The sequence below is a fragment of the Arachis hypogaea genome, chromosome 18, assembly GCF_003086295.3.
Source record: "Arachis hypogaea cultivar Tifrunner chromosome 18, arahy.Tifrunner.gnm2.J5K5, whole genome shotgun sequence".
Lineage (NCBI taxonomy): Eukaryota > Viridiplantae > Streptophyta > Magnoliopsida > Fabales > Fabaceae > Arachis > Arachis hypogaea.
In genome coordinates, this window is record NC_092053.1 from 129,645,075 (window position 1) to 129,660,561 (window position 15,487).

At 37.0% G+C, this 15,487-nt stretch overlaps 2 protein-coding genes across 2 annotated transcripts; both read right to left on the minus strand.

Annotated features, from left to right (window-relative positions):
- Nucleotides 1-1,025: 1,025 nt before the first annotated feature.
- LOC112770804 (cellulose synthase A catalytic subunit 1 [UDP-forming]) lies at nt 1,026-7,549 on the minus strand. The gene is made up of 14 exons (XM_025815211.3): nt 7,292-7,549; nt 6,680-6,875; nt 6,404-6,585; nt 6,072-6,183; nt 5,793-5,982; nt 4,903-5,169; nt 4,461-4,806; nt 4,239-4,376; nt 4,027-4,152; nt 3,508-3,720; nt 3,138-3,402; nt 2,754-2,950; nt 2,274-2,624; nt 1,026-1,895 (listed from the first exon to the last, which is right to left on the minus strand). The coding sequence occupies exons 1-14, from the start codon at nt 7,373-7,375 to the stop codon at nt 1,311-1,313; spliced, it is 3,252 nt and encodes a 1,083-aa protein (XP_025670996.1). The 5' UTR covers nt 7,376-7,549; the 3' UTR covers nt 1,026-1,310.
- Nucleotides 7,550-8,806: 1,257 nt separating this feature from the next.
- On the minus strand, nt 8,807-12,349 carry LOC112772399 (protein OVEREXPRESSOR OF CATIONIC PEROXIDASE 3). The gene is made up of 4 exons (XM_025817335.3): nt 11,910-12,349; nt 11,076-11,453; nt 9,870-10,178; nt 8,807-9,144 (listed from the first exon to the last, which is right to left on the minus strand). Exons 1-4 carry the CDS (start codon nt 12,108-12,110, stop codon nt 9,004-9,006), a joined length of 1,029 nt encoding a protein of 342 aa, XP_025673120.1. The 5' UTR covers nt 12,111-12,349; the 3' UTR covers nt 8,807-9,003.
- Nucleotides 12,350-15,487: the final 3,138 nt, after the last annotated feature.

The window sequence follows — 15,487 nt, forward strand, 5'->3', positions numbered from 1 at the left end:
TAATAACTAGGTACGGGTATGGTAGAGAGAACTCATCTGCTGGTGGAAAAGGTATTGGTTGTAATTATTAATTATTAATTAATAGGATTAGGTGCTTCATTATGACTTATGAGAGGGAGATGCTGCGTTCTTGTTTGAATTATTGTACTGGAGTTTGTGTTGTTTCCGGGTCGGGTTGGGTTTGTCCGACCCAACCCATGTCCAAAAAAAGAAAACTGTACATGGATGTCTTACAAGAAAATATTCTTTGGTGTCTGTTATGGTATCTAATAGAAATTGGTGTCTAATTGTTAAAAATAGAAATTTAATAAATTTTTAAATATGTAAAATGTATAAGTTAGACAAAAGTTAAGTATCAAATAAAAAACACTAGAGAATTGGTCATATTACAAATATGATAGTCATGATCACTATGCTAGTAACAGTTATACATATTGTCATTATCAAGCTTTTGCTTTGGTGCTTTTGCCTTATTTTTGAAATCTGAATAAAGTTATTGCCTATTGGTAAGAATCTTATTATCAATGTATCCCCCTTCAATCAGGATTAAGATAAAAATTTTCGAAAATATCGAATCGATTTTGTGCAGAAAGATACCCAACTTTGATTATGCAGGTTATTCTCTCTATTATCCAGTTCTGGCAATATTTTATATTTTTTAATCAATGGGATAAAATTTGTTATGATTCGATAATTATGGAATCAAATATTCTATTCAAGTGTGAGTTGATTCTCACTACTTTCTTATCAAATTTCAATTTAATAGTTTCTAAGTAGCAGAAATTTGTCTTTTGAATCGTTCAGAGATTAGCAAGCTAAGCTTATTTGGGAAGTGAGTGATAATGGATGCTAGGAAGGAAGACAATCAAATACATTTACATATTGGAGGTTTGTAATGTCTCTGTTCAATTTGAGACCCGACTTTAGAGTTTGGATTATAAATTCTTACCAAAATGGCAAAATTATCTTCAAAAATTGGCAGTTTATAAAAATGGATTTCAAGACGGAACCAAAACAAAGCTAGATTGTTTGAATTCAATTACTTGCATAAATATAATTTATATTATGTGTTCAAAGTACATGACACAAGTACATCTTAACATAACCTATTCTTACAAGGACCAAATAAGGTTTAAAAAAATAAACGAACGATACATGAAGGGGACAACCCTCCAAGACAACCTTAAATGGACTTATGTTCTTGCAATATATACAAACACTTGGAACTCTAGAGTTTCTCCAAACACGAGGAGATCAAAAGGGGGTGAACCTTAATACATTATACAAAAAATAATCCCCAAAATTTAACCTTAACAGTCTATGCCACATTGACCAGAGGACGATTTGTTGGACCCATTGGTGAAAGGGTCAATTCTGACCCAAAGCAACGAGAATATAGAAGCAAGAAGAATAGACCAAACAATAACAATGGTTGGTGTTCTGTTTTGCCTTCCCAAAAGACCCTTCAAGAATGGATATAGATGTGCAATGACCCAAATGGCAAAGAAGAGTTTTCCAAACAATGGACCCCAAGATTGGTAGCCACTGTTTATGGCGTACGACACGCCGGCAACAATCCCTACTAAATTCACAATGAGCACTGTTGTCGGTGGGATGAGGAGAGACGTCCATTTGAACACGTAAAGCTCGGCAAACTCCCCGTCGTCGTCCGAGGCCTTTGACGTGACAGTGAAGTTTGTGTCAATCCCGGCGAGCACCTTGAGAAGACCTTGGAACACAGCGAAAAGATGTGCGGATGTGCCACCGATGACCCAGAACTGTTCATTCCTCCACCAGTCTTCTATGCTGACCCCACTCCACCTAAGCTCGAGGATTGAAGTGGCGAAAATGGAGACAAAAAGGAGGATAAACCACATGCTGGCGAAGTTGCTTATCTGCACAGAATTAACCAAACTTATTAAACCACCACACCTCATCAGGAATAATAAACTTATCAAGTACACACTAACATTTTAGGCCACAAAATATTAGTTTGCAGACAAAATGATCCCTCAAAGATTGATAATTATCTTGTGGTCCTGAAAAAATTGGTTTTGCTTAACAAATCCACCCTCAGGGGTAAACCACTTTGTCAAAATACTAATGACTCCGAAGCCAAAATAGTGGTAAACCGTTTTAGTCTTTCAAGTATCACAGGATACTGATCAATCTTTGAGCAGCCACTTCGTCACTGAACCATTCTTCCGACGGTTAAAATAGTACTTTACTCTTAAAAATTACCCGCAAGAAATGGGATAGATGAAATCATTTACCTCAGGAATAATAAATTTATTGGTGAGAAGACAAAATGCTGGAAGGGTACAGTATGCAAGCAGTGGAATTGAGGTAAGAGGGTAGACGATAGTGTTAATATAAGCAAATCTCTGAAGAGGCCTCAACCTCCCATTGTACCCATACCACAAGGGACAATGCCTACTTAGAAAGATCTCAATTGAACCCAAGGCCCACCGAAGCACCTGGTTAAGACGATCAGAAAGATTGATAGGAGCTGAACCCTTGAATGCCGGGCGAGGTGGCATGCAATAAATGGAAATCCAACCACGTGCATGCATCTTAAACCCGGTCAAAATATCTTCAGTCACAGAACCATAGATCCATCCAATCTGGTTAAGTAAGAAAAGAGTTTCATTTAGGAAACCAAATGAATAATTGATTAATCTCACATCAGATTTCTTTATCCTGTTAAGTGGTGAACAGGAATCATGAGCACAATGATAAATACACATGCTCACCTCTTTGCCCCATTCTGTTTTGTCTTCATAACCACAGCTGATAACATGGATTGCTTCCTTAAGAAGAGTTGCAGGGTTGGTCGATGGAGGAATGCCACCCTGTTCCATGTAGGTGGCTGCAATAAAAACTGGAGACTGACCAAATCGTTTCTCTAAGCTCTTTTGTGACATAAGAAGTGACCTCTCATCATCATACCCTGCAAAAGGATGCAATATATATCACCTATCATAAGACATTATGATCTCAACTTTCAGACAATTCTGCATGGTGAATACATTACATGTCCATCATAAGACATTGCATGAAATTCAACATACAAAAATCTACATGCTTAAGCCACTTCATACAAAGGAGTTACAAACTAGTTTTTCACAATAGCATACCTTCAACACCCTCTTCTATGTCTTCCATATTAAAGATGGGAACAGTGGATTCAGTTCTTTTAACACCCCTCTTCTTGTCATTGAATCTTTTGTGGCCACCCGATCCCTTCTTCCTAGAACCCCAACAACTCTTCACAATAATGTTAGGCTCCAAATCTTCCTCGGTCAACACAGGATCATAACCATACAGAGCCTGCCTATTGAAACAGCAACCAGTTCCGACATAGACTGGGCCTTGAATACCATCCAGACCCTTCAAGTTGATCTGACAAGTACACAAGAAAACATAATTTAGCCAAGGCAGCAGATAAGAATGCAAGGAGAGAGTATTATCTTGTTGCAACGTAACGAAAGTAAATTCAAGACGTACATCAAAGAACACAATATTGCGATTGGCATATCGATCGTGCAAGTCAATGCCATCGAACCTCTGAGGAAATTGTACATAGCATGTTTTCTTTCCAAAAGCAGGATCCATCATGAAGCACATGGCTTCCTTAAGAGCTTTGCTATTATTGAAGTAGTGATCACAATCGACATTCAGAAGATATGCACCATTGGTCAACACAGCAGAAACTCGAATCTACATCACACATGATAATCCAGAGTTAAATACGCTTGGAACCCTTTTTGGTATATATATATCAAAATCCAACACTAGATCATAGTCAGTTTGCATTGCAACAATGAAACACCATAATCTCTACCAACATCATTTACATCCTAAAGCAGCATAAAAAGTTCAGGTTCTTTTTATTCCCACACTCATGGTATACAACTGTGCATCATTAAATCAGATTTACAGTATCACATCGTTTAGTGCAAAAGAAGACTATATATATCAGAAAACAATAAAGTGAACAACATAAGGAGTTTGAGCATGACATACCAAGGCATTCATAGCTCCGGCCTTTTTGTGATGCTGGAAGCCAGGTCGCTTCTCACGAGAAACATATACAAGTCTAGGTAGCTCATTTCCATCTGTGTCGAGACCACCACTATGACCTAGAAATACCTGCATATTCCAAAGCATTACAGTTAACCCAAAAATATAACAAAAGTTAGAATATTTTAAGTGCACTTTGGAAGAAAGAGCAATACTTGAATCATTCCAGGATGATCCCTGGGATTATTTCCAGGCCAAGGAGTTCCATCTTGCATTGTCCATCCTTCTTCTGGCATCTTTTGAGCTTTAGCTACAAGGGCATTGATCCTCACTTTGAATTCTTCATATTCTCTCTGATAAGAAAAATTAAAGTCTATAGTTAATGGTCTATATAAGGATACATTTAGGAAATGGAAACAAGATGCCTCAGGACCAACCTTCATTGCTCGTCTCTCCTTTACAAAAGAAGGTTGAATCTTGTCCTTCAAGTAATCAATCTTCTGTTGAAAATAAAACTCAGGGGCTCTTGGCTCAATACTGTGCTTTTTGCAGAAGGGCACCCACTTCTTTGCAAACTCAGCTGTTTCCGATAGGGCTTCAAAAGTTAACATAGCTGAACCATCGTCTGATACGTAGCAGGAAACCTTGTCTACAGGGTAATCAACAGAAAGAATGGACAAAACAGTGTTTGCAGTTACAAGCGGAGGCTCTTTGAGTGGATCCACTGTACTGACAAAAACATCAACAGGGGCCAATTGTGACGGTTCTCCATCACGGTCATACCTAAGGAAGAAATGTTAATGAGATAGAAAATACCACATGATAACCAAACCAAGATACCAAGCTGCATAAAACATTGATAAAATAGGCAATCCGGACCTTAATGCAAGCCTTTCAAGATATGTCTCACGGTTAATGGGAAACCATTTTGGAAACTGATCCAAGAGCCAGGATAAGGCAAACCAAATCTCACAAATAACTGAAGTCAACCATAGTGGGTATGCATCATTCACAGGATGAGTTACACGGTATTGTAAGAAGAACCCGAGAATAATCAGCCGGAGTATAATAACGACACGATAAGGGGTCAGCTGAGATGAAGGAATAGGCACCACACGACTCAACGGCTGTCTAGCATCATCAACCCTGTCAATAACAATTAATTTCCCATTAACTTGATAGAAAATGAAATTCAGAGCATATGCTTTTAAAGCTTGCGTATTTTGTGTAAGTTATGAGTTTAAATTGAAATATTTAGGCTTTTAACCATAACAAGGATGACAACAATAAAACTTTATCCAAAAGGTGGGGTTAGCTACATGGATCAAACAACAACAATGTGCCATGTCATGTATTATGTTGCAGCAACATTGTTTATACTTAGATCTCTCTTGACCACCTCATGTAGAGTAACAGTTTATAGAGTAGGGAGACAAATGCAATGCAATGTACAATATGATATTTTTAAGAAAGAAAGAGAAAGCAAGTCAATTGTAAAATAATGAAATTTTTTACAAAGTAAAAAAGAATAGAGACATTGGAAAAAAATTAAGATAAACAAATAAATTCTGAGGGGGAAAAAGCTAAAAACTCAAAAGGTAGAATGTGAAAAAGTTCAAAATCAATTATATCATAAAACATTTCTTTGTTTAGTTCAAACAATTGCATCCTTAGATGTGTAACTGGCAAAAGGCAAAAGTGACACAATACTGCCCCAATTATGCCCTCGTAGTCATTAAACATAAATTTAAACAGCTTAAGCAGCTTACATTTGAAGTTCTTCCCCATTAGAACCAGTTCCTTCGATGTCACCTCCTTTCCCTTCATTGTATCTACCAGTCATTTGCACCATATTTTTCTCCTGCTTGAGTTTCCAACCTTCAACCCTTTCTTTCCAGTCAACATTCCCCAGGCCATAAGAATTTAAGTCCTTGGTTGGATCAACAGTTCTTACAGGAACTGTAATAACAAAAATATGGCCAATTTAAAATTAGCAATAACCATAAGTATTATAATGTGGCATTCATTCAAGTTAGTTCATTCTTTACCTGGTTGCCGTGGATCAGTATAGGCAAGTGAGTGAACCTTGTCAGATGGACCCAAAGGACCCGATGTAGTTCGCACAGATTGAGTATCAGGAGTAGGAATCTCACCCGACATCTGATGATATAAACAGATAATTAGTGAAAAGCATCACAAAATGGTATAGAAAGAAAATGAAAGACACATGTAAAAATGTAACATACTCCTCCGTAGGAACATGCATAACCAAAGGTTACTATTAACTATAAAAGAAAAGCTCATCATCTTTGGTTGTTGTTTTTCACTTCTAATAAGTAGAAACAACAGTGAGAAGTTAAACATCAGTTTAGTTTACTACCGGCTGTCCATTCGTGAGAAGTGGAATCGGTTGTTGAGGATCACGTCTAGATGACGAAGAAAGGTCAGCATCTTCTTCCCACTGCCGCTTTGCCTTGGTATTTCCCTGGCTATTATAATTGAATTCATTATCTATATCATCAATATCATCCTCCTCATCGTCCCCCTCTACTCGAGGACTCCCTGAAAAATCCACACTCAACTCATTCATTTCAAAAATTCAAACTAAAAACCAACAAAAATCAACAAACATATGCACAAGGGAGAAAACAACAACCTCTGTGCCTCTTGTATCTTGTCTTGCACTGGGGACAAGACTGGTTCCCATCCTTCCTTTCATACTCGTAACACGGACGACAAACCGGGAAGGCACACTCATTGCAGGCAACAAAGACATCACCAGTGGCAGTTAGGCCAACAGTATCACCACATATTTGACAGATTTGGCCATTTAAATTCTTCAAAGGCTTAGACTGCAGCAAAACCCATACACATTACACAAAAGTCAGAATTATTGTACCTAAATTTAAAAATTTAACACCATCCTTAAGAAGAAAAAGAATGCGCCAAATCCTTAGCAATAATTGTACTTGTACAGTACATAAAATATTTAAAAAAAAAACTCAAAAATCAAAAATCAAACTTGAAGATCAACATGAGTGAACACGCAGATCAGATCTGAGCTGCATTCAAGCTGATCAGTACACTACCCAATTCTCAATTAAAAAAATAACCAATTAAAAAAATACAATTATAAACATAATACATATAAATAAATATAACTAAATTTATTAAATAAAGCCATATATTCTAAGGAGTAAAGTAAATGCTGTTAGAGAGTTGAACAACGACAATGCATTGTGGATGATGCAGAGAGAGAGAGACTAACCCCACTATCGGTAGAATCGTGGCGAATCCGAACAAGCTCGTTCCGTTTGTGTGATCCAGCAACCATTCCAGCGGTTGCCTCCATCTTCTTCTTCTTCTTATTTCAGATCAGTGGAGAAAAGATCACACGGTTGTGGTGAAGAGAAGGGAAATCAGAACCTTAAAATTTTAGCTCATTCAATACGCCATTTTCCACCTTTCTCTCTCTCTCCCTCTCTGTGTTGTCTTCACTTCCAGCTAGCATGGACTCAGATAGTGTGTGTTATTTTTATGGTTCGTGTGTTTTACCTGCTCGACTGGTTCCCGGTTTTCACTGTCTTTTTTAGCCGGCTTGTACGGCTCGGCTCTCTCTAGATTTTAGGGGTTTTCTTAGGATTGGACAAATGGTACGTGCACACGTGTTAATCTAGGAAATGGACAAGGAGCTACGTAAGATTTGGTTGTCGAAGAGGTACAGGCTGTCTGTCGGAGTTACCTGTTTCTTCCGGTATTACCGGTTGGATTACCGCTGGCTGTCGGTGCCCACGCGATTTTAATTGAAAAGTGGAAATCTACTTCAGCCATGGGAAATTACACGTATACCCCCCAGTGTAAAGAGTTGAGATTAGAATAGATTGCTCCTACTACTAGTATTAATCGTGGACCGATACAACTAACACTGAATTTATTTCCTTGAACATATTATATCATATAAAAGAAAGATAAATCATTCCTACTACTAATTATTTTATAGAATAAGCGACGAATTAATTAATGGAGATTGTGACAGAAATAAAATAATCGTTGGGAACACTAGATTGCCGAATGAATTTTTTGTCAATTTTTTACGACTTATACAATTATACTAGTTTTGTACAACTAGCATGTGCCTGCCTGCTTGGGATGAGAAATAATTGTATAATCTGTAAAGGAGCTTAGCATACTTTTCCTGAAACTTTTTATTCTTTTCTCTTTTTTTTTTTTTTTTTTTTCTTATAACACCTAGCTACAGTTGAGGGAAAATTACTCAAAGATATGTATTATATATTTCTGGAGATGTAGAAAATTTTATGTGAATTCTATATCCTGTTGTCAAATAATTTTATATTTTTGTATATATATATATAACAAATCTGCAAAGCATGATGTTGATGAATTCAAGCAGTATATTTTATGAAATTAAATATCTTTACTTACACTTTGGGAGAGAGGAAAAGAAATCCAATAAATGGTTAAGGGTATTAGTGACGAAAAAAACTAGGTGGGACTTTTGCCGACACAACTTTCCCAAAAAGCTCAAATGTTAGTTTGACACTTGGTTGGGGTCACCACAATCTCTCACATAATCTGGTCTTAGTGCAATAATGCTTAAAGCTAAATAACAAGTTATTGTTGTGGTTCAAAAACAACCCCTTTGGTTATTTGAGATTGGATCCAACGGACCAAATTTGAAAGTTGAACATTGTAGAGGTGACCACAAATCCATATTGAATTGTGCGATAAATCATAACTAAGAAATATTTTGGATACCCACAAATCCATATTAAGCCGATCACATGCTTTGTATATGAGAATCATGAGTGTAAACAATATACCTCTAATTAATTATATTACATATGTCACTACTTCAACTCACTCCATAAACCTCCCCCAGAACAGATATGAAAAAATGGTTGGAGAAACATGATTTTTTCCTATACAGCTTCCATTATAATACTTCAAAGAAGAAAAAAATCAACTAGCTTCTGATACAGAGCGCTGGTAAGGAACACGATTCTCTGGAACACCCTCCTCAGCACGTTTGTCTTCAAACCACTTAACAACTCTTCTCCGAGGAATATTGGTTACATGCACTATACTACTTATCATTGCATTCTGCATTCATTGGAATCAATCACAGGTACATTAGAGAATCCAAGTTAACTATCTATGTTCCAAAGATATTAGCAAAATAGCTACAATAACTAGCAAGACTCCTACTATTACTTGAAGATATCAAGCCATAAAGTAATGATCGAATGCATGGAAGCTTGAGTAAGATGGGTGTTTCCAACTTTCCTTTGCTTTTAATATTTTTTCTTAAGGAAAAAGATTGTTTGGACACAAATAAACAAGTTGTGAATATGCGGTGTTTCCTAGTGAAGGTAAAATGAATACCACATTTCTCTATTCTTTTAGTAATCCCTCCGTTTCCTTTCATCTATTACCATCACATTTTCGTAAATATGACGACGACAGATAAAAGAAATAAGGGAGTATCAATCTATCTCAAACTAACATGGACATCTAGTCAAAGCACTGAGAATGAATGAATGAGAATTGCTGATTTAACTATACAAGCAACTATGGTAGTCATCAAGGAAATTTCCGACCAAAACTAGGAGTAGCTCATAATCATAAAACAAAGAAAATGGTGTTGTTTTGCTCAAGACCAGATAGTTAGTACAAGCAAGCATTAATCAAGTTTGGACCACAAAAGAACTTTTAGCTTAAGACAATGAAGTAAATCAAGTCTCAGAAACTTAGAGTGTAATAAACATTTCATTGTCAGTATGGATGATTGTCTTTCATAAAACTTTGTTGAAGCATAGTAAACTTACAGTGGGTCGCTTTGATCTCCTATAAACTTTTTCAAGTGTGTCAACTTGGGCCCTTTTCAATCTCTTTTGCGCAGACCATTTTTGTTGCATGACATGAACTGGTACGTTAGCCTTGTTTCCAGCTTCCACAGGATCTGTTCTTGTTTCTTCGAGAACAATCTCTCTAGGTTTAGTCTCAACGGATATTTCTTTTGGTGTAGGTTCATCAGATATTGATAAACTCATCATCAAAAGATTCAGAGGAGGGTTGCGGAGCAATTCAATAACAAACGCCCTATCAAGACAAAGCTCAGCAGCAAGATTTTTTATCTGCGACAAATACAAAAGATAAATGTGAGGAACTTACTAGCCTCTAGTCTTTTATGTTAAGTATGAACAACAATACAATGGTTTTACTCCATTATTCCCTGCTTTTTCTTTTCCAATTCATATCTCTTTCTAAAAAGGGAGAAAAAATAATAATAATCCTAGCTTTAGTCAAGGTATCTGCTGACTAAACAGAGATCCTCTGTAACATGAAGTAAGGAATCACCTTTAAGGTGTGTACGATTCAGATTTTTGGCAAAAAATAACTTTTGACATAATTGTATAAATTTTATGAAATAATCAGGATTTCAAACAAAGTTGTTATCAGCCCTTTTGACAAAAGCTAAATAGAGTATGTTCTAAGAAACATTATTTTTCGGCATTTTCAACTATATAGCAAAATTAAGTTGTAAAATCACTTGTTTGAAAATCAGAAACAAAACACTCTAATCATGATGCCAAGGTCACTAAGGAAGCATGCAACCCAATTTGGTTGGTCCACCTAGTTTATCAATCTACTAGGAAATCACACTATAGGTAGTTTCTATTTATGAAGAACAGCCCAGAAAAGCCAGACCCCAAGTAGAAAACTCAGAAAAGTGCATCATTTCACTCTGAATATTTGAATTAACTAATGGTTTCTTATACAAAGGATTGACATTATTCCACAATGATTTCAATTCCACAAACGCGTCATGAGGAGGATCATGCTAATGAAAATGGCACACCCTACAGGCAATTCAAGCAACGAAGACAACAATAACCTTCTGCAAACTGTAATCAAATAACCTCAAGATCTCATATTACTTCTCTACTCATATAAAGAGAAGATATCAGAACAATTGAAAGGAGTTTAGCTAAAGAATTTCACAAAAAATAAAGTAGTTAAGGGACACTGACACTTGTTTTTCTGCGGCCAGCTTTCAAAGCCCTAGCCAATTTCTTCATCTGCCAAGTTCTAAGCATAGGCACACCGTCTTCTTCATCATCTTCTTCTTCTTCTTGTTCTTCTTCACTATCACTAGCATCAGTTTCAGCATGAATTACATCTGGATTTAACGTTTCGGCATCAAATTCCCCCAATGCACCTTCCAACTCACGTTCTAACAAGGCAAGTTCCTCTTCAGTTATCTCATCGTCATCATCATCATTGCTACCACCTTTCAACAAATTATCCTTTTTGAGATCCTCTTTAAGTTGCTTGAACAGCAACTCAAAAGCATCCTCCTCCTCATCCTCATCACTACCCTTTGTACCATGATCACGTAACAACTTTTTCTGCACCCCAAAAAAAAAAAAAGGAAAAGTTAGTGGAACCATTTCCTGAGCAGCACACAATTTAGTTTGCATAAAAGATATCTGCAAGTAATCAAATTAACAAGCACAAAATAGGTTCTAGAAAACCGTTATGAACCATCTCTACTAACCGCTTAAGCACAAAATGATTACTTTACATCTAACAATTCAACACTCCAAATACACATGATATATTATATCACAAGAAATGAAACAGGACCAATCACATAAGTTAGTTTGCAATATTGGATATCTTAGAGTAATCAAATTAACAAACACAAAATAGGCCCTAAAATTTTTTTCTTTTTTGGTATATATCTGTAAAATACTAATTCTACGCTCCAAATATGATACATTATATACGAATTACAAAAGAGTGAAGGAAAAAAAAAAAGAGTAATTGTGTTAATTAATTTATTGTAAGTGAATTTGTTTGACCTTGTTTTTGTTGCTCTTGTTCTTGTTGTTGGCGGCGGCAAGAGCGGGGCAGAGTGTGCGGCGGCGGGAGGGGAGGAGGAGAGAGCGGAAGAGTGGGGTGCGGTCGAAGGGGAGAGTGAGTGGAAGATTGTGAGAGTGAGAAGAAAGAGCAGGACTCGATAATAAGCATCGAAACACGGTCGTTAATGGAGTCACCGTCATGGTTCTTCTTCTACGCTTCGTTACTGTTATGTGGGTTTTATGATCTTTTTATCTTCTCACCCTCTCATAACAAGAACAACTAATTATCTCAGAGAGGGGTTTTCACTTTTCAGATTTTCTTTTTTCTTTTTTTTACTAATTATAAGATAAATTCTTAAAATAAGTTTTTTTAATTGAAAATTTAATTTTAATACATTCAATTAAATGCCTTCTTACCGGTAAAAATAAGATTTAATTACCGTCTCTATAATTTTACTAAATTTACAATTTTTTTTTTTAATTTGGTTTCTATATTATTTTTAATTTTGTAATCAGGTTCTTTTCATATTAAAAATATTAAAATTAACAAAATATCTCTCCCAAAAATATGTAGTCAAAAATCTAATTAAGTTCTTAATTATAGATATTGTTTTTGTCTGGATACTGGTGTCGAGCTATACATCGGTTTCCTATCGGTTGAGATGAAGCCGACAATCTAAGCTGGTTAGGTTGTATTCTCGAGAATCTGGACCCGAGCGTGGTACCTGCAAAAGGGACTCCGACGCTCAAGTCAGTAGAGTAAAAGATAAAAGCAGATGAGGATGAATGAGATCTTAGCAAGTATATTAGGTTTCCTTTTTTCTTCCGTGTGTTGTGTAACTCCTTGTCCTAGCTTTATAACGTGATTTGCTAGCTTAGTGGTCCGTTAGTCTTCGTGATTCTTGTTGTAGTCCGAGATTGAGTGGGAAGTTTTGAATCCGAGATCTGCGGGACGGAATTTGTTTCAATTGAGCCGTTGAGCCGAGGTATTTGTTCGGTCTTATCCAACTTTAGGAAGGTGCAGTACACAGCCCCCAAGCTTGACTTGGTGTCTTTGCAGCAAGTTGAGCTTATTGTTGTGTTTTTATACCTCGGCGTAGTAAGATATCTTGAAGCCCCCAAGCTCAACGCGCATGTCAAGCTTGGGTTTGTTTGTTTTTTATTATGAGAAACTGAAATTAAAAGAAAAAATAGAATTATTTGAATTAAAGGTGATCTTTTATCTTGTAAACTGGGCTGTAATAAATTGCTTGCTTTTACTATATTGGAATCGAACCGTTTTGCATTTGGGCGCGTGTTTGTTGTTTCCACTTCCCACTAAGATAGTGGGTTTGCAATTAAACCTGTATCTTAACGGAACGTAACTTTAATTTGCTAAAAAGTGTGGTTAGTTCTCAGGAGTCATGTCTTCCAAAGGTTAGTTTCCTGTCTCTTAGTTTCTTCTGTTCTGTTTTGTTTCTTCCCTTCTTACTGATCCTCAAAAGAAAAAATGGTTAGACAAAAAGAGAAAGAGAAAATTAAGGTAGTCGAAGTAAATAAGGATAACCCTTATCATTGGGTTCACGATGACGTGAAGACTCGTGCCTCTTCATTTTGCGATCCTGAGTCTATTCGTTCTCTGGGTATTGAAGGGTTGGGCAAATTTATTCAGGTATTCTTTCTGCTGATTTTTCTTTCGTTCTTGTTTAGTTTGAATAGTTATATTAAGACCTGTGATTATGCAGATTGATGCTTCTCGGTTGTTGTGTGTTGGTCGCACAACCGAGCTTTTGAGTTCTGAGCAGCAGGTTATGATCGAGAAAGCTGTGTCCTGTGAACGTTTGTTGAAAGAAAAGGAAAAGAATGTCGTCGATATGACTGCTAGGTTGAAGGAAAAAGAGGATGCAGTGGTGGATCTTAATGAGCAGATCAAATTGCTGAAGAAAGAAAAGGAAGACGATGTGGGGTGTCTTCAGGAGCAAATTAGAGTGCTCTAGGTTGATTTTAAGAAAAATGATAAAGTTAAAGATGAAATGACTGCTCGTCTGAATAAGCTTGAGGAGGAAAAGATGGACATGTTCATTGCCGGGTTTGACCGTGCTGTCAGCCAAGTTTTATTGTTTTCCCCGGACTTTTATGTTGTTTTTGTAATTTTCTATTTTAATTGAAGTGTTTTGAACTTTACTTCCGACTTGTTGTTGTCGGCTTTTGACTTGTGGATATTTGTGCTAGCCTTTGTATGCTAGTTGTTTTGTTAATAGATATTCCTTGCTTGCTCAATTGTCGTTTCCGACTTTATAGGGCCGGTTTGTAATTTTTGTTATCAATTCGCGAGGCTTGTTTAATTGATATGCGTTTCGCATTGTTTTTGGCTATATGCATGGATATGTTGAAAATGATATTTATTGACCTGTTTCGACATATGAGTTGGTCGGCCTCGTTAAAACCCGTCCGAGTAAATCCCTCCTTAGGGAAAAAACCTCGTGATCGGAAAAAAGAGTACCTGGCCAGCTCATTTTTGTATTGAAAAAATTCAACTGTAGTACATTTTTAGTGATGCAATGTTCCAAGTGTTGGGGAGGGGCATTCCTTCTAATGTTTCCAGGCAGTATGCTCCCTTTCCGATAACTTTAGAAATTTGAAAAGGTCCTTCCCAATTTGCGGCTAACTGCCCCTGTCCTGGTGGTTTCCGGGCTTCTTCCATTTGCCTTAGCACTAAGTCTCCTTCCTTTAACGTTCTTGGCCTTACCCTTTTGTTGTATTGTCTCTTTATTGTCGCCTGCATTGCTTGTTGTCTGAGTTTTGTAAGTTCACAGTCTTCCTATATGAGGTTGAGCTCGGCTACTCTTGCGTCCGAGTTATCTTGTTCGTTGAAATACTCGATCCGTGTTGATCCTCGACTGATTTCTATTAGTATCATACAGTTTGCGCTATATACTAGTCGGAATGGACTCTCCTTTGTCGTTGTGTGTGGTCTTGTGTTATAAATCCACAATATTTCTGGTATGAGTTCGGCCCATCCTCCCTTAGCGTCTGTTAGTTTCTTTTTTAATGCCTGCAAGATGACTTTGTTAGCTGCTTCCGCGAGCCCATTAGTTTGTGGGTGCTCGACGGAGGAGAAGTGATGCTTAATATGCAAATCTGTTAAATATGATGCGATCTTTTTGTCCGTAAATTTCCTACAATTGCCAGATACGATTTCCCTGGGTAATCCAAATCTACATATGATAGATTTTCAAATAAAATTTTGTACCTTTTCGGCTGTGATCTTTGCTAATGGCTGAGCTTCTATCCATTTTGTGAAATATTCAACAGCAACCAGAAGGAAATTTACCTGCCCTGTTGACATTGGGAATGGTCCGAGTATATCCATTCCCCATTTGTAGAATGGCCAGCCGATGTTTGATGTGTGCAAGAGCTCGGCCGGGTTGTGAATAAGTGGTGCGCATCTTTGACAGGCGTCACAGTTTTGTACCTTGTATCTGCAGTCTTTCCTTAATATCGGCCAGTAGTAGCCAGCTCGGAGTATTTTTGTGGCTAAGCTTCTACTTCCAGTGTGGTGTCTGCAAATTCCTTCGTGCAATTCGTTTACCGTTTCT